The 24,665-nt window shown below is 54.2% G+C and overlaps 1 protein-coding gene across 2 annotated transcripts; it reads left to right on the top strand.

Annotated features, from left to right (window-relative positions):
- Window positions 1-364: 364 nt before the first annotated feature.
- Window positions 365-24,385, top strand: ASIC1 (acid sensing ion channel subunit 1). Of its 2 annotated transcripts, XM_058558296.1 has the most exons (11): window positions 365-730; window positions 1,385-1,580; window positions 17,858-18,008; window positions 18,646-18,773; window positions 19,053-19,203; window positions 19,626-19,682; window positions 20,363-20,516; window positions 20,956-21,047; window positions 21,731-21,810; window positions 21,896-22,000; window positions 22,166-24,385. In XM_058558296.1, exons 1-11 carry the CDS (start codon window positions 369-371, stop codon window positions 22,268-22,270), a joined length of 1,581 nt encoding a protein of 526 aa, XP_058414279.1. In that variant the 5' UTR covers window positions 365-368; the 3' UTR covers window positions 22,271-24,385. The 2 variants fall into 2 exon arrangements, with proteins under 2 accessions (XP_058414279.1, XP_058414278.1); XM_058558295.1 differs by lacking the exons at window positions 365-730; window positions 1,385-1,580 and adding an exon at window positions 14,400-15,173.
- The last annotated feature ends 280 nt before the right edge of the window (window positions 24,386-24,665 follow it).

Below are 24,665 nucleotides of genomic sequence, written 5' to 3'. Positions count from 1 at the left end.
ACCCCACATCTGGAGGGAACTCCTGTGCCTGCCTGTGGGAACATTGGGACTTCCCTTTCGCCCTCGGATGACGGCATCTGGGGTCTCCCTTGGCCTGGGAAGCTTCCCTGGCAGAGCATTTTCTTGGCGTGAGCTGACACCCACCCCCCCACCCCCAGCCCCTGCATTTGGAGTAATCCTCTTCTGGGAGTGTGTTTCTCTGCCAGCCACCTCTGGGCTCACACACCCGGGAAGTCTCCTGCCCCAGAGGCAGTGACCTCTGGAGATGGGGATTCCGGATGGACACATTTGGAGGGACCCCATGTGCACTCTCATCCCAGGACAATGACAGACACCCCCCTCCCACCCCCAGGATCCCCTCTCCCAGGATGGAACTGAAGGCTGAGGAGGAGGAAGTGGGTGGCGTCCAGCCGGTGAGCATCCAGGCCTTCGCCAGCAGCTCCACACTGCACGGCCTGGCCCACATCTTCTCCTACGAGCGACTGTCGCTGAAGCGGGCGCTCTGGGCCCTGTGCTTCCTGGGCTCACTGGCTGTGCTGCTGTGTGTCTGCACCGAGCGTGTGCAGTACTACTTCCACTACCACCACGTCACCAAGCTCGACGAAGTGGCTGCCTCCCAGCTCACCTTCCCTGCCGTCACGCTGTGCAACCTCAACGAGTTCCGCTTTAGCCAAGTCTCCAAGAATGACCTGTACCACGCTGGGGAGCTGCTGGCTCTGCTCAACAACAGGTGGGTGGCTCCCACCCATCCTCCAGCCGGGCTCCTGGAGTTGCATGCATCCCAGCTCCCAGAGACCCCATCAGGGTGCTTGCCCCTCTAACCCACCATAAAGCCCAGGCAATGCTGCCCTCCAGCCCCTTCCCCAAACCTGCCACTGACAGCAAAGGAATTTGGGTACCGCTGAGTGCTCGATTAAGGGCACCCAATCTCTGATCCCAGGATAGTCCAAAACAGCTCTGCCCCTCCCCAGCCTGAGCTGTGAGACATCGTCACCCTCTCTGGAGTGACCTTGCCCACCATCCTGTCACTATATCTTGATCTTCTCCTCACTTGGGAGATGGGGACAGACGATCTTTAAAGGATAGAGACTATAGCTTAAAAGCCACCGCCTTGATCTCTCTGCCCACCCCACCCTTCCCCATGTGCTGAGATGCCCAGCCCCTGGGCAGCCCCTGCAGATCCTTCCGTCTTCTCAGACCCCATGAGGCAGGCCCTCTGGACATGCCCAGCTCTCCTTCCATGCCTATGCCCAGGCCTGATCCCCAGGGCTGGATGCTGCCCTCCCTCCCCTCCCCACGAGGTTGGGTATGGGACACTGGAGGCCAAAGGAAGGAGGAACCGAAGGTCATGCTGATGCATGCGCCGCTCACCCCCGGGCTCTAGGTATGAGATACCGGACACACAGATGGCAGATGAAAAGCAGCTGGAGATACTGCAGGACAAGGCCAACTTCCGCAGCTTCAAGCCCAAGCCCTTCAACATGCGCGAGTTCTACGACCGCGCGGGGCACGACATTCGAGACATGCTGCTTTCCTGCCACTTCCGGGGGGAGGTCTGCAGCGCCGAAGACTTCAAGGTGGTGAGTGAGTCCCCTGGTGTGGGGCGTGGGTCAGCCCGACCCCCAGAGGAGGAGGAGACTTCGGGAGCAGGCAGTCTTCTCATCGTGCTCGCTTGCTGCTACTCGGGGCTGTGTGTCCCTGGGGTTCACTTCTGGCAGGAGGGGACTTTGTTCTGCACAGCAGCGCATTTGCTCTGTGTGATGGCCTGAGCCTCAGCCTTGTGTCCATGATGGCAGGAAAGAGAGCCCATAGCACACAACACACAGTTGCATACACCCCGCCACACACAGCCTGGCATGGCCCTGACCCCGTCAAGCTTACCTTCTGGGCCACAGGTGTCAGAGCTGGAGGTGGTGGTTAAGTAAGCTGCAGCCTTGTTACTCAAAATGAGGTCTGAGGAACATCATCTGGGAGCTTGAAAGAAATGCAGGACTTTGCCACCCCGCTTTCCAGACCTACTGAATCAGAATCTGCATTTTCACAAGATCCCCAGGTGATCTGAATTAAAGTTTGAGAAGCACTGTGAAACACAAGAAGAGAAGCTTTCTCTTAAATAGCCAGACAGATAATTCTCTCTGTGCCACCCACCCACCCACACACACACACACACACACACACACGCACACTGTCCAGTTGAGTTCCCCACCGCCAGCAATAGCCACAGAGCCGGGGGCTGAGAAAGGGGAGATGATTTGGGGTACACAGTCATGGCTGAACTGGAGGCTCCCTTTGCTTCTTAAAATGGAGATCCTCACAGACACTCACACCACCCCCCACAGAGGGGGCTGTCTCAAAGTCAGCACCCCAGGGAGGGTTAGGGGAACTGACTGGCATCTCACGTGTCAGGTGATCCTGGGCAAGTCACACAGATTCCTGAGGGGTTAGATTCAGAGGCTGGAAAGGGACCAGAGAATCTGGAGTTGTGTATGAAAAATAACACCAAATGAGGGGACGATGCTTGTAACTCTTCAGAATGCTTTCTCAGTTCTCCTTCAATCCCCTGGATAAATAGCCATATTATCTCTATTTTACAGATTCACAAACTGAGACACAGAGAGGTAGAATGAGTTGCCCGAGCTCACACAGCTGATTAGTGACAGATTCAGGATTAGAACTCATGTCTCCTTAAGTCCCAATGCAGTGTGCTCTTTTTGTTAATATTGCTGACCCTCGAGTCAGCGTGTCCACTTCTAATTCTGGCCATTGCTCGTTGAAAACCCAGTCACCCCTCGGGCCCCCTTGCTCTCCATGCCTGCCCCAACTCTCCACTCTCCTCCCTTTTCTTCCTGCCCATGTTCTCTCCCACTTGCTTGCTTGCTCCTAGCATTATGAGAGCATGAACTCATTTGTTTGTGTAGAAAGATTGGAGCCATGGTCATGCTTGTTTTTTACTGCTGAGGTTACACAAGACTTCCAATCTCTTTAAGCTCTGCAGACTGGTTTCATTGGCCTTTGTCAGTCCTGCTGGACAGAGGTAATGTGACCACACTCCTTGCTGAGCTGAGCTAATGGGAAGCTTAGTGTGATACAAGAACCACTTCCTTCCCTCTCTTCCTTCTTCAAAACAGGAGAGTTCTGGATTACCCAAAGCCCGAGACCAAAGAGTTCCCAGGCTCACCAGCTATGTTCCCAAAAGTAGTAGAACTGTAGTGAAGTTGGAAGTGAAAGCCAGAGCCCTCCTTCCCTCCAACATACCCAACGCATAAGCAGAAGGGACCACCAAGAAAAATAGAGAAAACCCATTAGTCTGGATGGTTTGTAGTGTTGGATGAGGGAGGGAATTGCTTGGCTCAACCGGAAAGGTGCTAAGATATAAAGTGGGGGTACAATTAATCAATAGAGAGTATTCAATTGAGGCTCCATTTGTCCCTCATGTCCAAAAGGATTCCACGTGGTGATGCTAAGACATGTTTGGCTCATGGAAATGGAGACACTGAAATGTAATTGGTCCATGTTGTCTTAGGGGACAATTCTAAGCAGTCAAATGGAGATATGGTTGGTTCACAAAGTTCTGGAGCAATCAGAGTTCTTCCTCTTGCTGGGGACAGAGATAAACAAGCCAGTAGCCTGCAGGCCCAACACTGGCACTTCTTGGTTCTGGGTTGTCAGGGAAGACCAGGTTTTTGCTGTTTCTGAGCCCATGTCAGAGACCTGACCCTGAGTCTGGCTGGACCCAAACCTCTCAGCCTATCCTTCCACCCTTGTTGGCTGGCCTCACACTGGCCCCTTTCCCTGTCAGGAATTCTACCACTTCTGCCCATAGGGATGTTCCTATGGGAGTTTTGATGGGAGGTTGGTTGTGAGTCCATGTCTGGCATCTCCCGGGAGGAGGAGAAGGGTTCTGGCACTTTCCTCCAGCTCCCTGCTGCTGAGGGGTGCAGACACACCCTGCCTGATGCTCCACCTTCTCTGTCCTCTCCTTGGTCTCCTGGTTAACATCTGCCTGTCCATCCTTGCCATTCTCTGCTAGGCCAAGAGGTGTATATCAGTGCAGATGTGGCACTGACAGAAAACATCTGTCTATCGGGTCAGAGCTTAGGGAGACAATGTTGGCATCTTCTGCCATCTCAAGAGCAGAGGTTCTTAAATGGGGGTCCAAGCCCTAGCTCAAGGTGTTTGCAAAATCTAGTGTGCATGGGCACATGTGAAAGCTTCTGTGGGGTCCAAGGACAATGCTCACCCAACAATAAGAACCCTGCTCCTGGAGGACAGTTCAGGGGGCATAGGAAGGGCACACTCTGGTCCCTCAAAGCCCCCAGCTCCACTGGTGGTAGTCTGCAGTGACAAGCATGCCCCCCAGAAGTGCTTCTGAAGCCAGTTCCACCTCAGTGGAGGGACTGGTGGTCACAGAGTGTTTGACCAGGTCCATTCTCCCACTGGGGCTGAGTCAGCTTGGGAGAGTGGGGTTAAATATGGGGACCCTGGGCTATATCTGAGAGAAACTGGTTTGGAAACCCTTTGGGACTGAAGAGCCAGAGGGCAATGGGGGAAGTCTCCCCACGGCAGTCCAGCTGAGCAGGCCTCAGCAGCTCTCTCCTGAGCTACCAAAAGAGCAACCAAAGAGCCACCCGCAAGGCCCCCGCTTCCCTGGCCCCCTTTTCCTTTGTGGTAGGGTGCTTGGTTTCCCGGGCAACAGGGTCTGAGGCTTCACTCTCCCACTCCACCTCAAGGCCAGCCAGGCCAAGGCAGGGCAGGGGTTCCGTGGAAGGGGGCGGGGGGCGCAGCTGTCTGCTGGTGTCTGGGTGAGAGCCGGGGAAGTGAGCACAGCGCAGCTGGTGCTAGCCTCCAGCTGCACCTTATCTGTCCCTGGCAGTGGGAGCCCCAATGTGGCTGGAATGCTGAACAGCACCAAGGGGAGGGGGCTGGCAGATGGTTGCCCAGTCTGCCCTATGCCACCCCCCTCCTCCAGCTGAGACCCAGAGCCTTTCCCTGGGGGAGAGAGAGGCAGGAATTCATTTCTGGATCCTGGAAGAGAAGGAAGGGGAAGGCAGAGAATGGAAATCCTGAGTGGGTGTGCAGTGGGGATAGTATTCTCTCTCAGGAGGGCGTGGAATTGGGGGATGAGTGATGGGGGACAGGAATCGCTGAGGGGCCCACAGGAGTCCCCCCAGGACCCTGGAGTAGAGGCAGGAATCCCCCAGAGGAGAGGATGAGTGAGGGGGGTGGGCACAGAAATCCCCCTCAAGGTTCTGGAGGGGGACAGGAATCTTCTGGAGCACCTAGTGGGGTGAGATGCTGATATAAGAAGTGGGTGGAGGTGGCTGATCCCGGGACCCAGAGTGGGGAGGGAGAGGTCATCTTAAAGCAAGCAGAGCAGAGCCTTAAAGCAGGCAGGTCCCAGGGAGAGCCGGCACTAGCATGGGAGCTTCCTTATTCCCAGGGTTGGCTCTGCCCCTTCACTGACACCCCTCACACCCACACACCCTAGCTTGCCTCACCCCCGACCCCCATGGGGTTCAGACCAAGAGTGCCTGGGGAATGCTGACCTTACTACTTGGATCTGTTCCCTCCAGCTAGGCAGGGAATGGAGGGGCTCCTGAGGGGAAAGGCTGCCCAGACCTCTAAGCAGGGAGAAAGGAGGGTCACAGGCCACCCTACCCAGAGGCCCAGCGGTCTTGGTGTGTGCGTGGCCAGGGCGGGGGGGGGGGGGCGGGGAGGCGTCAACAGGGGAGCACATATGGATTGCAGAGGGACAGGGAGGCTTTAGTGTAGAAGTTAACTTTGGAGGAGGGGCGCCCCCCACCAGGCGTTCTTGGATACCTCCTCCAGCCTATCCTGCCCATCTCTCCCTCCCTCCCTCCCTCAGAAGTGCCCGAGGTTGGAGGGAGGAGACTGGAATAGAGCCAGTTGCAAGAATCCAGAGAACCCTGGGTTGGAGTCTCCCTCTCTCCCTCTCTCCCTCTCTCCTTGTTTCCCTGCCCCCCCCATCTCTCTCTCTGTCACACACACACACACACACACACACACACACACACACACACAAACATCCTCTGAGTAACTTACTTTCCTCTCTCACCTCCTCCCTCTCTTCCTTCTCCTTCCCAGCCATTTCTGACTCCACCCCTCTCCCAGAGTGCCTTCAGCTAAGAGGCTACTCTAAGTTAATTGATCTCTGGGCTGTTGGCTAAAGTAATAGAGAATTGATGTAAGTAACTCGGTGCCTCTGGGGGCAGAGCCGGAAGCGGAGGGGTGGGGAGGAGGAGGCCTCCATGCCTGTGGAGTACTCAAAGGGATGCCCGGGCGTGGCTGCACCCGGTGTGTGTCCAGGAAGCAGAGGGGAGGCCTGCAGAGAGGTTGGAATGTTTCTGCTATGGGTGGAGGTTGCTTCTGAGCAGGCCTCACTTTTGTTGAAGGCAATTTCAATTCTGGGGCGATGGTGAGGCAGATGGAATATTAGGAACGAGGAGCTGGGATTGGGGAGTGTCAAGTCCACTTGATTCATTCCTGCGACAGACAGAGACAGACAGAGCCCCGTGCTGGGTGCCAGAGGGCAGTGGTGACCAGGCAGACCCTGTCTCTGCCCTCAGGGAGCTTAGAGTTAAATGCAGTACCCAGGGAGGCTCAGAGCTGAGAAGGTGGGGTGGTACTAAGGGAAGCCATAGGGCTTCGGAGCAAGGAGCAACGTGCCAGGGATGAGAGGACCCTCAACATCTAGGTGGAGTCTTTCCAGTCTCCCCAGCTCAGCTCAGCTATTCAGAAACTCCAGGTGTATAGAAGGTGTGGTGGTCCCACCCCGTCCTCCCCCAGCCAATGACCAGCCCAGTTCTCTCTGGCAAGGGTCATTGCCTGCCTTTGGCCAGGCCCCCCAGGCACAAGCCCTTCCTCACTGTATGTCAGAGGTGGCTGATCCAGGAGCCTCTACCCTCTGGCTGAGAACCTTCCAGTCAGGACTCTTGTGTGGGGATTCTGGGAGGCAAAACTGGGAAGGAGGCAGCAAGAATGAGAAGTAGTACCTAGTTGGGGTGGAGGATGAGGCTGGGCGTTGGGAGTGCTGGGTTCTATTTTGGGCATAGTTTCATTGGGCTCCATTTCTCAACTGCTGGGCCCAATTTCCCATGAGGAAAGGGGGCTCTAAGTGGATTGTGAAGTTGTTCTTTGCCAAGGGGCAGCCTCTCCTTCAGCCTCGGAGACTCTAGTAAGCCCATGCTGGCCCATGTGTGGAATGGATGTGCAGTACCAACCTTCGTGGACACATTGCCTTCCTCTTCCTCGTGGAAAATTTTAAAATGAGCATGAAACTGCTGTGCATTCACCTTGAGGGGAAGTTCCCTTAAGAAAATGTAAGGACAGAGACTCTGCCACCCCAGGCTCTCCAAGGCCACTCCTCAGGGAGGAGGAGGAGAACTTGTGATTTTTCTGAGCTCCTGTGAGTTCTTGGAAAGAAAACCCATTCCCACCCTTCTCATCTGTGCCCCCTCAATACAGCTGACAGTCCTGGGGGCCTATGTAGCTTAGCGTTGTGTGTCTCTAGTCAGTGTGTCGCATCATCATGCCAGGCTGGGCACATCCCTCGGGTAGAGACTGCTGCAGTAGTCTTGACCATGGACAGCAGCCAACTCAGCCTTCCTCATGACACACTCACTGCATGTCTGCCCCAGGTGTGCAAGCACACATGTGCAGCTCCCTGTTTGTGTCTGAGAGTCGGAGAGTGGACGTAGACTGGGGTGTGAAGTGGACACGTGGGGATGTGCGTGGGCACACGCAGCTCGCTTTGTGTGGCTGTGGGAGAGAGCCTGAGTGCGGGCAAACCCTGGTCACATGCAGAGCACATATCAGCAAAACTAATCATCTCTTTCAGTCGCACTTTGCAATTTACAAATTCCCTTTACTTCAGCTCTTCTGATCCTCATGATTCTGGGAGGCAAATGTCTTCATTTGAAAGATGAGGAAACTGAGGCTCAGAGGTGTTGGGTGACGTGCCTGAGGTCACATAGATGGTGAATGACAGAGCGGGGCCTTGATTTCGGATCTTCTAAGTCCAGGTTCTTTGTGCCTGACTGGAGGAGCGGGAGTGTGTGTGGCGGAGGAGGGTGCTGTGGGCTCCCCACCTGCCTGTGCTCTGGAAAGAAGCAGTGTGGTGAGGCAGGAAGGGAAAGAAAGGGTGCAGAGGAGAAGGAATCTCAGTCTCAGGTGGAGTACACCAAGTCTTTTGACTCCTCTGCCTTTTCGTTGCACCAGTTGGCCAAGTCCCAACCTTAGATGGACCCATCACTGGCTTTCCTCAGGGTGCCTCCAGGGCTGCCAGGCTCTGCCACAGGAAGTCACACAACAGGCCAGCTTGGAATCATGTTGCTTTCATAACCAACATTCTTAATGGACCTGCAGTGCTGCCTGGCAGCCCCACTGTGTTCTCCTGGTCAACTTGCTCTCCCCAATGATTACTGCAAACTTCTCCACTCTTCTCAAACAGCCACCCTTCCTAGCCCCCTCCCACCCTCAGGAGATGACCTTGCCTCGTGTTTCACAGAGAACATAGAAGCTTCAGACAAGATCTTCCTCTTCCTCTGGGTACCCACCCCCAGAAGGGAACATCCATCTTATCTAGGCTGAAATCTCCACCTCCTCCTATCTTTATAGGAATTTTACCCTAAAGATTCTGCCTCTCCCTCCTCTATAGTCACTTTGTCTCTCCAGTGGAACCTTCCCATTGACATTGAAACATGCTTAAGATTCTCCCATCTTAAAATATATAGTTTTCATGACAGCTAACGTTTATGGAGCACTTTCTATGTATCACACTTTAGCTTAAGGTAAAATCCAAAACACGTTTCTCAATTCCACAGCCCCATCCAGCCCCCACACTCTCTCTCTGCTTTCTTTCACAGACAAAATTCTTGTATATATTCCGCATCTCTATTCTCTCCTCTCTAACTCACTCTCTAATCCACTCCAGGCTGCCTTCATTCCCCATCCCCAGCACTCCACCAAAATGGTCTAGTGAGGCTGCTAATGATCTCCATGTTGCCAAATCCCACAAACATTTTTTATTCTTGATCTCTCAAAAACATTCAAAATGGTTGACCACCACCTCTCTTTTGAACAATATTTTCTGACAACCGTACTCTCTTGATTTTTCTCGTTGGTCTAGCCAACCCTTCCCTGTCTCTTTGCCAGTTCATTCTATTCTACTTGGCCATTAAATGTTGGCACTACTCAAGTCTCAATCCCAAGCTTTCCTCTGCTTTTAAATCGTGAGGGTATGATTTAGTGGTACAACTTGATGAATTTTTCATTGGTATATTTTTACATTGGTGTATCTTACAATGTAATATTTTACATATTACATTGGTATGTATTTAGATTGGTATAAAAGTGTAAAACATTTCCAGCACCCCAGAAAGTGCCTTCAGGCCCTCTCCTAGTCAATGCTACCCCACAAGAGTTAACCATAATTCTGACTTTTGTCAGTATAGGTAAGTTTCACCTGTTCTTGAACTTCCTAGAATATATGTATTCTCCATACAGTATATACACTTTTGTGTCTGTCTTTTTTTGCTTATGATTATCTATGAGATTCAGTCTCATTGTTGTGTGTGGCAGTAGTTAGTTTTTTTTCAATTGTGTAGTATCTCATTATATAAATATACCACAATTTATTTATCCGTTCTATTCTTGCTAGACATTTGGGTTGTTACTAGTTTTTGGCTGTTATAAGTAAAGCTACTAGGAACATCCTTCTTCATGTGTTGGGTTGACATATGCCCTCATTTCGCTTGAGTATAGAACTAGGAGCTGTGGGTAAGTCAGAGGTTAGGGTTCTGTTTAGCATTAGTGGATACTGCCAAATCAGGCCTTTTTCCTATCCTTTTTTTTACCTTTATAGTCTATTCTTGGGCAGTCTCATCTTCACTCATGACTTCAATTACCATCTACACACTGACAACTGCCAAATGTATGTCTCAGCCCAGCGCTCTCCTCTTAGCATCAGCCCCTGTGGCCAATTTCCCACTTAACATCTCCACTTGGATGTCCCCAAGGCTCCAAAAAACCAGCAGGTGCAAAGCCAGATTCATCATCTTACCTCCCAAACTGGTCCTTGACTTGTATTCCTGATCTCATGAGCAACCCCACCATTCACCCACTTATGCAAACTAGAAATCATCCCTGACATTCCATCTCCTCACCTCCCTCAATGGGATTGGCCAACATTGCCTCCTAAACATCTCCACTCTGTCACCCTGTTCCAAGCGGCCCTACCACTCCACATTTCACCTAGACCATGACAGTGGCTTCCTAATGGGTCTTCCAGCAACCCCTCTGGCCCTTCCAGAGTGGGCTCTTCAAAACACTGCTCTGATCACTTGAAGTCTTTCCATGGGGAGTCTCCCATCGTCCTTGGACCAGAATCCTTTCTGTGGCTTTCAAGGTGTTGAGGGGTCTGGGTCCTGCCTGCTTCTCAAGCCTCTTCTTACCCTCCTCTCCGGCTACGTCCTCCTCCTCTCAGTTCTCTTCCCTCAGGGCCTTTGCACCGAGTCTGTTCTCTGGAATACCATCCCCTCATACACACACCTGCAGACCTTCACCTAATTACTCCTCCTTATTCTTTAGATTGCAATTCAAACATCACTTCCTCAGAGAAACCTTGATTCCTCAGTCTGGGTCAGATCCCACTGTCATTCACCCCCATAGAACCATTATTTTTTTCATAGCACTTATCATAGTTTGTAATTCAATATTTATTTTTGCAGTTTTTAAAAACAGAAGTCTGGGCCGGCCCCGTGGCTTAGCGGTTAAGTGCACGCACTCCGCTGCTGGCGGCCCAGGTTCGGATCCCGGGTGCGCACCGACGCACCGCTTCTCCGGCCATGCTGAGGCCGTGTCCCACATACAGCAACTAGAAGGATGTGCAGCTATGACGTACAACTATCTACTGGGGCTTTGGGGGGTGGAAAATAAATAAATAAAATTATAACAAAAAAAAAAACAGAAGTCTGTCTCCCCCATTAGAGGGTAAGTTCCACAAGGGCAGGGTCCTGGTCCTTTATCTGTTCTCCACGCATCCTCAGCACACAGACACTCAGTCAATATTTGATGAGTAAATGAAAGAATGAAGGAGGAAGAAGGGATTTGGAGAGGGAGGACCTAATTCTAGTCTCAAGCCCACTACTTGCTCTCTACGAGTCTTGAACAGGTCACCGTGCCTCAGTTTCCTCATCTGTCAAATGCAGGTGAAGTTAGTCAAACCTGCTTATTTCACTGGATTGTATAAGGATCCCATGAGATATCAGTTGAAAAGCATGAACAGTTCCACAGATATGAGGGGTGGTCAGAGTTGAGACAGACATGTAGAGAAAGTCAGAAACCACACAGCTTAAGAGAGGTAGTGGGTAGGGAGTGGCCTGGGGAAGCGTCGCATCCTTGGACAGAGGGTTCAGAATTGAGTGTCGTTCTGCATGTGTGTCTGCTTGGGGGCTTCTCTTGGGGCCCTCTGTGTATGCTTGAGGGTCTGTGTGTGTTGCTTGATACTTTCCTCACCTCCCCATTACTGTGAAAAATTTGGATTCGTCTACTGGAATGAGATGAGGTAGGAGAGAATGTTAGATGATGGAGGAGGGAAGAAGTGCAGTTGGGGTGTGTGTGTGTGTGTCTGTGTTGCCCCACAAGAGGGCTTTGTGCCTTTGTGTAGTGATGTGTAGGTGTGCAGTGTGGGTCTTTGTGTTGGTGTGAAGGAAGAAGTATCCAGCCATACCAGATTTGCTGTCCTCTGAAGCTGCTCTGTATGTGCATGCCCTTCTGTCTGGTGAGGCCCCACACTGGAAGCTTCCCCTGCCTTAGTTTCTTCTCTCTGGAAGTCCAATCTACTTCCCCTTCCAGGTAGTCTAAAGGAAGAGAACAATGCCCTCTAGTGGGCATGGAACGCATGGGCAGCTGCAGCTTCCCCAGCCCAAGCCTGAGCCTAGGCTGGCTCCACCCCCAACCCAAGTCTGGAACTCATTTCTGAAACACATCCTGGGGACATGCAAAGCCCTTCGAGAGCTGAGGTCTGGTAGGCAGGAAGAAAATGCGTATGGGACAGGAAACAGAAAAGGAACTCATGAATTCATCCACGAGAAGCCTGAGAACAACAGCTGGGGGTGGGGGGCGGTCTCTCCTCATCTCTGCAGTGACTTATCTCAAGTTGCCCTGCGCTGAGTGTTCCTGGTCTCTCTTGGTTCTTGTTTCTCCACATGGTCCCTGAGTCCTACTCTATCAGTCTCACAGTCCCTGTCCTCAAGAAGCAACCGGTCACTACTCATGCCTGAAGGGCCTTGAGCAGAACTGGACCCTTCAGTGTGTCCCCTGGGTGGGCACTAACTCTGCTGTGTGGAGTCAGGGGGGGCTTGTTGGAGGAGGTAACATGTAAGTAGGATCTTGAAAAATGAGTAGAAATTCTCCAGATGGAGTCCAGGGAAGGCATGGGGCTGTGGATGAGCCTAGTGTGTCTACGGAATGGGAGACGGGCATGGTGACTGGACACTGGACTGGGGTGGAGGGGTAGGAGGTGAGGCTGGAGGGTAAATTGCAAAGGCCTTATAGGTCCTCCTGGAGGGGGACTGAATTTTACCAAGCAGCACTGGGGAGTGAGAGGAGGTCTTCAAGCGGGAGAATGGTCAGAATTACAGAGCAGGTGGGGAGAAACTGTGGGGAGGCGGGGAATTAGGGAGACCAGTTGGAAGGCTGTTGTTGAGGCAAAAGAGGAGGAGGCCAGTCTGGGGGCAATAGTGAAGGATGGAGAGGGGCCAGACCTCAGAGGCTGCTCTTCTTCTGGGGCCTCTGTGTCCCTGGCAGCAAAGCTGAGGCCAAAGGTCCCACATCAGTCAGTTCTGCTAGAACCTGGCACCCTGCCTCATGTTCCCAACACACCCCGGGGTCTGCGCATGCAAATGGAGAAGGAAAGAGGTGTGGGAGCAGTGCGTGAGGGGAGAAAAGGGGGTGTGTGGCCTGGGGCTGTGAGATGGGTAAGAATGGAAAGGCCCAAGTAGACCTGCCTGACCCACACTGCTCTTCCTCTGGCCCTGAAAAGGAAGGGTTAATACACTTCCCCTCCCTCCCTCCCTCCTCTCCCCTCAGGTCACCTTTTCAGCCCAGGAGACTTGGCTGGTGGCTCAAGTTTCTCGACCAGTGGCCCTGAGTAATCAGAGCAGAGAGAAGGGCCAGGGGCTGGGGGCGAGGAATGATACTGGGGCCAGGGGGAGCCTCAGAGACTGAGGGGTTAGGGGGTCTGCGAGGCTGAGGATTTGAGGGTACCCGAGGTTGGTTCCCAGCACTCTTCCCCTGACCCAGGACCCTGTCTCTGCTCTGACTTCAGTTTCTTCCACCCACTAGAAAAGAATTCCTCGAACTCCTCTCCTGGACTGTTGGGGGGTGGGCATGCTGGGAGGGGTAGTGGTGATCTGCCAGGAAGCTTTTCAGCTGCAAGAGACAGAGTCCCTTCCCCTGGTGCCGGGAACTGGCCATAAATGAGTCTGTGGTCAGTGAGAGACCTCTGCTAATGGAAGCTGGGCCGCCCCCCAAGCCACAGAAGGGAGTGGAGGAGGGGAAGTGACCTAAGTGTGGCTCATTGTGGGGGAGGGAGCTGACTTGAAGAAGAGCCAAGGGTCAGGGAATGAGGGGAGGAGAAATGGGGTAAGGGACTGACTGGAGCGAAATTGGAGGTCAAGGGAGTGATTGCGGGGGAGTTAGGGGTTCAAGAAGTAACTGAAAGTTAATCGAGATCAGGACAGTGATTGGAAGGGAACTGAGCATCAAAGGAATAATTATAGGGGAACCGAGGTCTAAGGGTGTATTGGGAGAATTGGGGGGGGGGTCAATGAAATAATTGGGGGAGATTATGAGTCAGGGGGAATTAGAGAGGAATTAGAGGTCTGAGAGAGTGCCGAGAGAGTTGGGGGCTCAGGTATCCCACAGGAATGACTGGACCAGGTGAGAATGAGAGAGAGGACCCAGAATTGGTATGGGAAGACTGAGGACCTGCTGAGAAGCAGGCTGGAGGATGGGAGGGAGCTCAAGTGTGTGTCATGAGGGAGGGGCAGGGACTGTTGCTGGCTGAAGTTGTCTTGGCAGCCAGAGCAAAGGACTCTGCTAGGTCCCATCTCACCTGCAGAGGTGGGTACCAGGAGACCCTAGGCTTTTCTAGGGTTTCCACTCTCTCTTCAACCCCCTCTGTCCTGCTGGAGCTGGTGACAGGAGAGGGGCTCCAGCCCGCCTGCTCTCCATCAGCCTCCCTTTCCCACTGCCATCAATTATTCATCAGCCCAGACACCCGCCCTCCCTGGCAGGGCAGGCTGGTCCTCCTATCCACGCCCCGCCCACCTCAGCCACACTGCCACAGAGGCCCTGGAGAGACAGGACGGCCAGCTGGGCTGCGGAGACCTGGCAGAAGGGCTGGGTGGCTGGCCCTGCTGGACCCTGCCTGGGATCACATCTCCTACCCCTTCTCCTGCCAATCCCCCGGTGCCAGGAAGCCCTTGGAGAAGATGCCCATCCAGATTTTCTGCTCTGTGTCATTCACCTCTGGAGAGGAGGCCCCGGGGCCCTTGGGAGATGTTTGGGGTCCCCACCAGCAGCAGCAGTGGGACAACTCAGAATCAGAAGAGGAGGAAGAAGAGAAGGAAAAGGAGGCAGCGAGGAAGGAGGCCAGAAAAGGGCATTTGCCCACGGACTTGGTGGCCTTTGCCAACAGCTGCACCCTCCATGGCGCCAGCCACATCTTCGTTGAGGGGGGTCCAGGGCCAAGGCAGGCCCTATGGGCAGTGGCCTTTGTCCTGGCACTGGGTGCCTTCTTGTGTCAGGTAGGGGACCGCATTGCTTATTACCTCAGGTACCCACATGTGACTCTGCTAGACGAGGTGGCCACCACGGAGCTGGCCTTCCCGGCAGTCACCCTCTGCAACACCAATGCTGTGCGGCTGTCCCAGCTCAGCTACCCCGACTTGCTCTACCTGGCCCCCATGCTGGGGCTGGACGAAAGTGATGACCCTGGGGTGCCCCTTGCCCCGCCAGGGCCTGAGGCCTTCTCTGGGGAGCCGTTTAACCTGCACCGCTTCTACAATCGCTCCTGCCACCGGCTGGAGGACATGCTGCTATATTGCTCCTACTGCGGGGGGCCCTGCGGCCCCCACAACTTCTCGGTGGTGAGTGGGGGCCCATGCCTGGCACGGCACCCCAAGAGTGTTTGCCATGGCTCACCCTGACCATCGCTCCCTGGGGCTAGGCTGGTGACCATCCTGCCCCTCCTCCACCTCACCTAGGCCACCCACCTTCTGTGACATGCCCTGAGAGGCCTGGCCAGAGCTCATCAGGGAGCCCCAGGGTCTGGAGCTGGGCTGCTAGTCCCCAGTCTGTGCCAGTACTGTTCTTCCTGTTAGAATCTTGAAATACATCTGTGCTAGGTGGTAATTAGTTGCTGCCCTGAGGCTCCTGGTGTCTCCCTGAATATCCTCCAGCATCTCCAGCCCTCCCCCAGACCTCGCTGTGATCCAGCAGAGCCTAGGGCCTTACTCCATCTCTGAGGTCAACCTTTGATCTGACGGTGAGTGCCCATGCCTGGCCTTAACAATTTTGACTATCACCCCTGGACTGGAGCTAGGGCAGGTGCCAGCTGGTCTCTGGAGGTGCAGGAGAAGGGTGTGGAAGGGAGGCAGAGGGGTGGGAGCAGCCCCCACCTCCAACCCACCGCACTCTGTCAGCAGCTCCCACAGCAGGGACTTCATTATATCCTCACTTGGTCTTCCTGTGCTCCTCCTGCAGAGTGTGTGTGTGTGTGTGTGTGTGTGTGTGTGTGTGTACCTGAGGGAGAATAAAACAGTCCTCCTCTAAATCGTTCCCCTCTCCCCCAGCTGTAAATGACAGGGATCCTCTCCCCAGCGGAAGTCCTCATGGGACAGTTGGCCTCCTGCTTGCCCTTCCAGTCTGGAGTCTAGGGCCTTCCCTGCTGAGGGACCAGGTGGCGTCCCACCCTCTCTCCAGTTCAGCTTCCGGTTCTGTCTGGCCTGACTCCTCTCCTGCCCCTTCCAGGTGCCAGATGCCAGTCCTTCCCTCCCCACACAGCCATCCCTCCATGCCCTACCTCCTACCTAGTGCAGGGGCAGGGGGGTTATCGTATCAGTGCATCGTGGACCGACTGCAGACAGACAAAGTCTGGAGGTTTTGGCAACTGTGCCTCAGGCAGGCCAGGAGATAGAGGAACATGGGACAAGGAAGGGGTCAACCTGGTTTCCTCTGGACCTAAGGGTAGAGCAGACACTTCTCACACAGGACCACCAGGTGGCGGCAGCAGTCCACTGGCTAGCAGCACAGCCCTCTGAGTCACTGCCAGGCTGTAGCTCCCAGCTGGCCTCAGCCACCTGGAGTCCCTCACATCCCCCGATGGAGGGTAGGCATGGGTGTGTGTCCAGCCCAGAGCCTGTGGCTGAATGCCACAAAACCTGGTAGTGGGGCTGGGGCATTAGGAGTCATCAGAGTTCTCTCTCTACCTCACCTCTAGACCTCACCCACAAAATAATGGAGAGCACATGTTTGCTTTTCTAGAGTGGGGAGGAGGAGGCTGTTCTCGGAAAGGGGAAGAGGGCAAGGACTCTATTTCCTAGTACCCCCACTCCCCCCGCTGCTCCAGTCTGGCCTGATACTCTGTCTCTCTCTTTCTCTGGGCTGTGTCTGTACTCACCTTGTGACTCGCTTTGTGAACTTTGTCACCATCCAGCAGTAGGAAAAGCACATTCACCCCATCTGTGGGAGCCTGGAGACATTCAGGAGAGCTGTGGGGAAAGGGCCATAAAGAATTGGTTCACTCTTCTCTGTGGCTGTGTAATCAGAGCTGTGATAAGGGCCGCTCTAGGGCATAGAGTGGGGAGACTGCCCCCAGGGCTGAGATCTCTTTGAGGCCCTCAAAGTTCCGCACAAGCATTGCCAAACATGCCATGCCCTGGATGCTCAGGACCAGATTCTGCAAACAGAGGTGCTGGTGCTTGGGTGAGCATTGCCCTTGGCATGGCAACTGGGTCTACTTTCAGATTCTGGTGATAATGGGACAGTGATGGACATAAGGGGCAAATGGCCAGAGGAAACTAAAAAGCCTAGCTTGGTTTGGGGCAGGGTCTTGGAGAGAGCAGGATTTCAGAGGCCTGGAGTGAAATCCAGGAGAAGACATGTCTCAGAAGGCCCCAGAAGCTTGGGCTTGAGGAGAGAGTTTCAAGGAGGGACTAGGAGTATGGCAGTGACGGGATCCTGGTGATGGAGGTGTATATGTTAGCCATTTCCATTTGGCTAGTTTCGTTGAAAAGACTTTAACAAAAGGACTGTTTACAGAGCTGTGGGCAGAGTTAAGGAAACCAGTAAGGGGGTCTGAGGCACCTAGCAATATTGGGAAATTGTCACATACAGGCTGAAGGAGCACAAGGAGGCAACAGTGCTGTGCAGGGAGCCCTCCTGGCAGGATTTGTAGTCACAGAGGGTCTAAGCCACTGCTAGAACATTCTCAGAGGGGTGAGGGGTGGGGAAGGATAAGTACCCTGATCTCCCCTTCCTTCCCCCTCTGAACCTTTACTGATACCTCCCCTTGACCAAATCCAACCTGAAGCCCATCCAGGAGCAAAGGAGCACAGGCAGTGAGCCCCACAGGGATCAGCTTTCCAGGGCACACAGCAGGGCAAAGAAGGGCAGAGAATGGGTGGGAAGGAGGACAGGTGGAGAATGGGCTGCACAGGAGGAATCATTCCTGATGCTGTTGAGATTCCAGCAGCTGGGGGCTCTGGGGACAGCCCTTGGTGGGTAGGGGGTGCCAGCAGGACTCTCAGGCTCTCAACTCTGCCCCTACCAGGTCTTCACACGGTATGGAAAGTGCTACACGTTCAACTCGGGCCGAGATGGGCGTCCGCGGCTGAAGACCATGAAGGGTGGGACTGGCAACGGGCTGGAGATCATGCTGGACATCCAGCAGGATGAGTACCTGCCCGTCTGGGGGGAGACTGGTATGTCACCTCTCTCAGGGGCCCCATCCCCATGGCTCCGGGCCTCAGCCTCCGCCAGGGGCCCCCCGTGCTCCCCTGGGGGACGTGAGGCAGGGCTCGGGCTCTCCTTCCTTCCTCCCAGCATCTCGCCATCTCCATCTCCAACTCTACCTGACTGCCACACTCACATTTCTCCGGCTCCCCCTTCCTGGCTCAGTTACTCTCCAAGGTAACCAGCCATCCCTTTCCATCAGTGGCCGCCGCTCACTCTATAAATAACTCCCTCTCTTCTTGGGCTGCCTGCTGTCTGTCTGGTCTTGGGGACCTTGGGGCAGAGAGAGATGGGGGAGAAGGGAGAGAAGGACGGGGAGAAATGGAGAGCATCTGAGACAGTGAGAATGAATTTGAAATACCAAGATGCATAGCCGAAGCCAGGTAAGAAAAGAAGTGTGTAGGACACAGGGGTCATCAGGGCAGCATGAGGCTGGTGACCCCAGAAGGAGGCTGGGGATGGGCTAGGGCCCCATAGACTATCCCCCCTGCCCCCTAGTCCCAGTGTATGCTGTGCTTATTCCCAGGAGAGGTAGGATGCCCCAGCTCTGAAGGAGGTTAGAGAGTCAGAAGCCCTCCCAACACACACCCCCCCTCATTCCCATAGACGAGACGTCCTTTGAAGCGGGCATCAAAGTGCAGATCCACAGTCAGGATGAACCTCCCTTCATCGACCAGCTGGGCTTTGGCGTGGCACCAGGGTTCCAGACCTTTGTGTCCTGCCAGGAGCAGCGGGTGAGAGGGCCATGGGAGGTTGGGGTGCTGAGGGGTCGAGATGGAGTGGTGGGCAATCAATAACAGGAGGGACAGGTGAGCTAGGGCCTGGGCAGCGATCTGACTAGCCAGAAGCATGAATGATCTAGTGAACAGGAATGCTCTGTAACCTCTGAGACCTTCAGAGGCTGTGGAGGGAGAAGGGCAGGACTCCTGAGTTCTGTGTCTTGTCAGAGAAGTCCATCAAGGTGACTCAGGGAGAAGTTCCCACACCCCCCAGCTCCCCGCCTCTCCCAGCAGCTCATCTACCTGCCCCCGCCCTGGGGCACCTGCAAAGCTGTTACCATGGACTCGGATTTCTTCGACTCCTACAGCATTACCGCCTGCCGCATTGACTGTGAGACACGCTACCTGGTGGAGAACTGTAACTGCCGCATGGTGCACATGCCAGGTCCGGCCCCAAAGCTCCAGACACAGTCCTGGGGCCCCGCAGCCTGCACTACCCCTCACCAGCTCCCCATGCATATCAACCTCCTGCCAACATGGAAGCAAGACCAGCTGGCTTCTCCCCACCCCAGTTCCAGCCCCATTCCAGCCCCATGCATATGAAATCCAGCCCCATGCATATGGCTCTTGTCTCTCTGACCTCAATTCCTGCCTGTACCCAGAGGGATATGGTACCCATAGGGATACAGGTGGGAAGGGTCCAGGAGGGATGGACTGTGGGGTGGGTCACCTCCGGGACAGACTGGGGGCTGACTAGTCGTACCCTCCCATCCTTTCCCAGCTTCCAGCTTCTAGGCCTTTGGTACCACCACTGTCACAAGACCCCTTTAATCTCCATCCTGCACCACTGTCTTTTCTCCTCTGTAGGGGATGCCCCATACTGCACTCCAGAGCAGTACAAGGAGTGTGCGGATCCTGCTCTGGGTGAGCGCCCCTGTCCTGGGGCAGTCTGGGGGAGGGAAGGAGGTGCTGCCAGCCACATGCATAGGGGTTTCAGACCAAGCTCCTAAAACTTCAAATAACTCCTGGATCAAGCTTAACCTGAACTCTTCTGTGTCTGACTTTAGCAAGGCTGGGAATAGCATCTCTAGAGGCTCCTGTGAAAAATGAACAGGGGTCACCTAGGAGGGGCCCTCACCCTCTCTCATCAGTACCTCAGCTGGTTGACCCCTGAGGACTCTGAGGGAATGAGATGTAGGATTAAGAAATATCCACGGCGAGGGCTGGCCTGGTGGCGTAGTGATTAAGTTTGCGCGCTCCACTTTGGAGGCCCAGGGTTCACAGGTTCAGATCCCAGGCACAGACCTATGCACTGCTCATCAAGCCATGCTGTGGTGGCATCTCCTATACAAAATAGATGAAGATGGGCACAGATGTTAGCTCAGGGCCAATCTTCCTCACCAAAAAAGAAAGAAAGAAAGAAATACCTATGGGGCGGGTAAGTGAAGATCAACACAGGGTAGGCACAGGGCTGAGGTGAAGGACAAGTCAGAAAAAGAGAAGGGGGCCCAGGGTTCCTTTGGACAGGGCCAGGATGTGTATGTTGGGAAGGTGCTGGCAGAAGGGCACCACTCAACTGGCGCCTCTCACCTGACTGGGCGCAGACTTCCTGGTGGAGAAGGACCAGGAGTACTGTGTGTGTGAAATGCCCTGCAACCTGACCCGCTATGGCAAGGAGCTGTCCATGGTCAAGATCCCCAGCAAAGCGTCAGCTAAGTACCTGGCCAAGAAGTTCAACAAGTCTGAGCAGTACATAGGGTAAGAGCAGGACACGGCCCTTGGGCTGGGACTGTGAAGGGTATGAGTGGGCTTTGATGGGGCTGCCAGAGAGGAGGAAGTTGAGATAACATGGGGAAGGCAAGCAAAGAGTCTGGGGGTGGGCGTGGAGGGAAGATCAAGTCAGAACAAGCAGAGGAAGCACCTTTTTCTCTTTCCTCCTCACTTTACCCTCTATCTTCATCCTCTTAGCCATAACTGGAATCACCTCCTCACACTTACCAGTGTGCAGAGCGTCTTTTCATATACACCACCACATGTAATCCTCACCACAACCCCAGAAGGCAGGTATCCCCATCAGCATCCCATTTGATGGAGATGGAGGCTGATATTCAGAGAGGATAAGTTGCTAAGGTCACCTAGCTAGTAAGGGACAGAGATGTGACTTGAACCTAGGTCTCTTCCTCCAACCCCTTTGCAGGGAGAACATCCTCGTGCTGGACATTTTCTTTGAAGTCCTCAACTATGAGACCATTGAGCAGAAGAAGGCCTATGAGATTGCAGGGCTCCTGGGTGAGCTGCTGATGGCACCTGTCCCCTTCCCATGCCATGGGCATGGAGTGACACCCTACCATCTGAAGTGTCCCATGAGCTCCTCCTCCCCTGCGATCCCCCGGGGCCTTTCCCCAAACTCTGTTGTCTGGGTATGTGGTGGGGGGAGGAAGATGGGCTGTCTGTTAGAGCAAAGTTGAAGAGGCCTGTGGGCGTGAACATGGGACTATTTCATATGCCCTGGAAAATCTGCCCAGAGAATAAGAGTGTTGGAGTATTTTGTAAACAATTATTTTTTTCTGAATAATACCTGTTCACTTTAGAAAAGTAGAAAAATGCAGGGCCGGTCCCATGGCTTAGCGGTCAAGTGCGCGCGCTCCGCTACTGGCCGCCCGGTTGGGATCCGGGCGCACACAGACGCACCGCTTCTCCGGCCATGCTGAGGCCACGTCCCACATACAGCAACTAGAAGGATATGCAACTATGACATACAGCTATCTACTGGGGGGGCTTTGGGGGAAAAAAAAAAGGAGGAAAAATGCAGAAAAGCATAAAGAAAATAAAAATCCCACCAGAATTGCTTTGTGCGCCTTCTATATGAAGGCTGTTGATGCTTTTGCAGGACTTGCCTGCCCCTGTCCCAGTGAGCTCTGCTGCTCCCTCGGTGTCCTGACCCCACTGACCTCCCTGTGTCCCCCATGCAGGTGACATTGGGGGCCAGATGGGACTGTTTATCGGGGCCAGCATCCTCACGGTGCTGGAGCTCTTTGACTACGCCTACGAGGTAAGCGGGGGTGGGGATGGAGGTGGGGCCACGAGAGGGGCAGGGTTCCAGTCCGCCCACCCCTCCACCCCAACCTCCCTCCCAGGTCATTAAGCACAAGCTGTGCAGACGAGGGAAGTGCCAGAAGGAGACCAAAAGGAACAGTGCAGACAAAGGCGTGGCCCTCAGCCTGGATGACGTCAAAAGACACGTGAGAGAGAGAGACAGGGGCGCCCTCCAGCCCTGCCCCTTCCCCCACCACCCTAGGACCACCCCCCCCCCGCCCCCGCCACCTTTTCTCCTTTGCCTCCCCCACTCCCCAGCGTCACCTGTGGCCCTTCGGATAACCAGTCGCTGTCTTGTGCTGTTCCCCCAGAACCCGTGTGAGAGCCTCCGGGGCCATCCTGCTGGGATGACATACGCTGCCAACATCCTACCTCACCATCCGGCCCGAGGCACTTTTGAGGACTTTACCTGCTGAGCCCTGCAGGCCACTGTACCAAAGGCCTAGATGGGGAGGGCTAGGAGAGCAAGGGGGCCCCCAGCTGGCCCCCTGCATCTGCCCTGGGGACTCACTCCCCGCTCCCGAGGCAGCCCCCAACTCCTGGGCAGTCCTTTCCTCTTGTCTGTGGTGAGGAAAGAGTCTTGACCATAGAGTCCTCTCCCTGCCTCTCTCCCATTCTTGTTATTTTTAACAAAACTAATCTAAAAAAGAAACTAAAAAGAGAGAACGGGCAAGTGACCTCAGGCTGCCCCTCTCTGCTCCATGCTGCCTCCCCTAGCTCCCAGCCTGAATTCTGTCTGTCTGGCTGTCTGTCGTCTGAGTGTCCACCTACATTCTGCTGCCACCAGTCACCAAAGCCCCCTCCCAGTGGGGGGTGGAGGGGATCCTTGGGGTCTGGAATTTGGCCCCAAACCAGAGAATGTACCTTGAAGGGGAGGGCTAGTGGGGGGGGACTTCCCCAGCCTTAAGAGACCCTCTCAGCCCACTGACCCCCCCCCCCAACCAAGTCTCCAGGCAGGAACTAAGACCCTAGTCCCCCCAACACCACCATGTGAAGTCTCTTGGGAGGTGGGGGATCCCCTGAAGAAGTGGAGATGGGGGCAAGATGTGGCCCTGGTGCTCTGGCCACATCCTGATACCTACAAGTTCATCCCCACCCCAGAGCTGCTGGAGAGAAATCCCAAGAGGCAGCCCTCCTCTATCACCCATAAAAGATCCAGCTAGTTGGCTTCCAGCTCAGGGAGAGGGGCACTGGTGCCTAACCTCACTGGTCCCTCTCCCAGGGGCCCCTGCAGAGGGCCACATCCATAAATTTTCTTATGGAACTCTCCCAAGTCCTTTTCCCCAACTTCATTTGCTTCTCTCAACAACCTCATCTGCATTTTCTATTTCTATACGATACAGACTCTATATTGCTATATCTCTGTATATACTTTCCCCTAACTCTGTCTGTCTATACCCCATCCCCTCTTGTCTCTAAGAACCATCTTTCCACCCCAAGTTCCCCTTTCTGTGTTTCTGCCCCCTCCCTGGTCTCTGAATGCCTTCACCTGTATAAAGAGTTGGACTCTCTCCCCTGGTGTCTGTACTGTGTACACACATCCCTCTGAGAAGCACAAGGAGACGACACGCGCATTGTAACCTTCGCACTGTCTCGGTGGCGACATAAAGGAAGCTGTGAATCACAAGCTCTGCCTCTTTCTGGCCTCACCGTCTTCCCCCAACCCCAGGCACCCTCTGCCCTCCCTGCAGCCTTAACATTCCCTCCCCTGCTCCACCCAGCCCAAAGTCCTTTGCCTGGCTGATGGTGGCCTCCCCAGGGAAGGAGTTGCTGCAGAGAAAGCCCTCACCCAAGGGATGGAGATCTGCTCTGTACACTAAGGCAAGGGTGTCAGAGACAGAGGAAGCTGTGGATTGGTAACTCCTGCAGCTGGAGCGGTGCAGATGACAGGCAGAAGCTGAGGTCCTTAGTCAGTGGCCTTTCCCTCCTTCTGGGTGCACAGCCCCCTTTCCTCACCTGACATCCAAGCCCACCACTTATATTTTCTGGTGAGGTACGGTTTGGTAGTGGGAGGAAAGAGACAGGCCTAGAGGGGAGCTTGAAAGCTCTGCTCTTCTGTCCTTCTCTTCCTACGTTAGTGAGAAACATAAGTGAGGTAGAGGGCTCGCCACGCCCCCTCCACCAGACACTCCTCCCAGGCCAGAACCCTCCCCCTTCCCAGAGCTTCTCTGCCCAGCTGTCTCTTGGTCTCCAACCCCAGAACAGGAACTGTAGTAGGTCACCTGTGCATTGGCCTGGTGCTGGAGAGGGAGGCTGTAGGATCTTTGGGAACTCTTAGTTTGTAGGAGTTCCTTAGAGATCAGACCTCTCCAGAAGGAAGCAGGAGCATGGCCAAGGGGTGTGCACCAGATGGGGAACAGCAGGCAGGGCTATGGGGGACGCATGCCTCTGGTCTAATAAACTGGGTTTCAACCATCTCCTCTTCAGTGTCGTTTTTCTCTTATTTGAAGAGTATTTAGGCCTTCCCACTAAGTGCTTAGAGCTGAGTTTGGCTTGGAGCCAAACAATCAGGGGAGGAGTTAAGGAGGCTTGAGCAGGGAGACCCTGGTCCTCCTGGGGTGGGACAGGCTGACCATCACACCAAGCATGGTTTGAACCACTGGGCAGGGAAAGAGAGGCATCAAAGGCAACAAAGATCCCAAAGAGAAGTCCTATCACAAAGGATTCTTTGGAGAGGGGGCAGGGTCAAAATTCAAAATAAACTTAAAATCTGGAAGCAGGTTAGGTTAAAGTTCAGGGACAAAGTTGGGTTGAAGTTCTAGGGTGAGGTAGTTATTGAGGCACTTTATCTGTGGAATGAGTCCCAAGCTA

The sequence above is a fragment of the Diceros bicornis genome, chromosome 17 (assembly GCF_020826845.1).
Source record: "Diceros bicornis minor isolate mBicDic1 chromosome 17, mDicBic1.mat.cur, whole genome shotgun sequence".
NCBI lineage: Eukaryota > Metazoa > Chordata > Mammalia > Perissodactyla > Rhinocerotidae > Diceros > Diceros bicornis.
This window is presented reverse-complemented; position numbering and strand designations above follow the sequence as displayed.

Coding starts and splice junctions, on each gene's coding strand:
- ASIC1 (XM_058558295.1), top strand. CDS start 14,517: ATGCCCATCCAGATTTTCTGCTCTGTGTCATTCACCTCTGGAGAGGAG. Junction 15,174..17,857: donor GCCCCCACAACTTCTCGGTG/GTGAGTGGGGGC, acceptor TGCCCCTACCAG/GTCTTCACACGGTATGGAAA. Junction 22,001..22,165: donor TGGATGACGTCAAAAGACAC/GTGAGAGAGAGA, acceptor CTGTTCCCCCAG/AACCCGTGTGAGAGCCTCCG.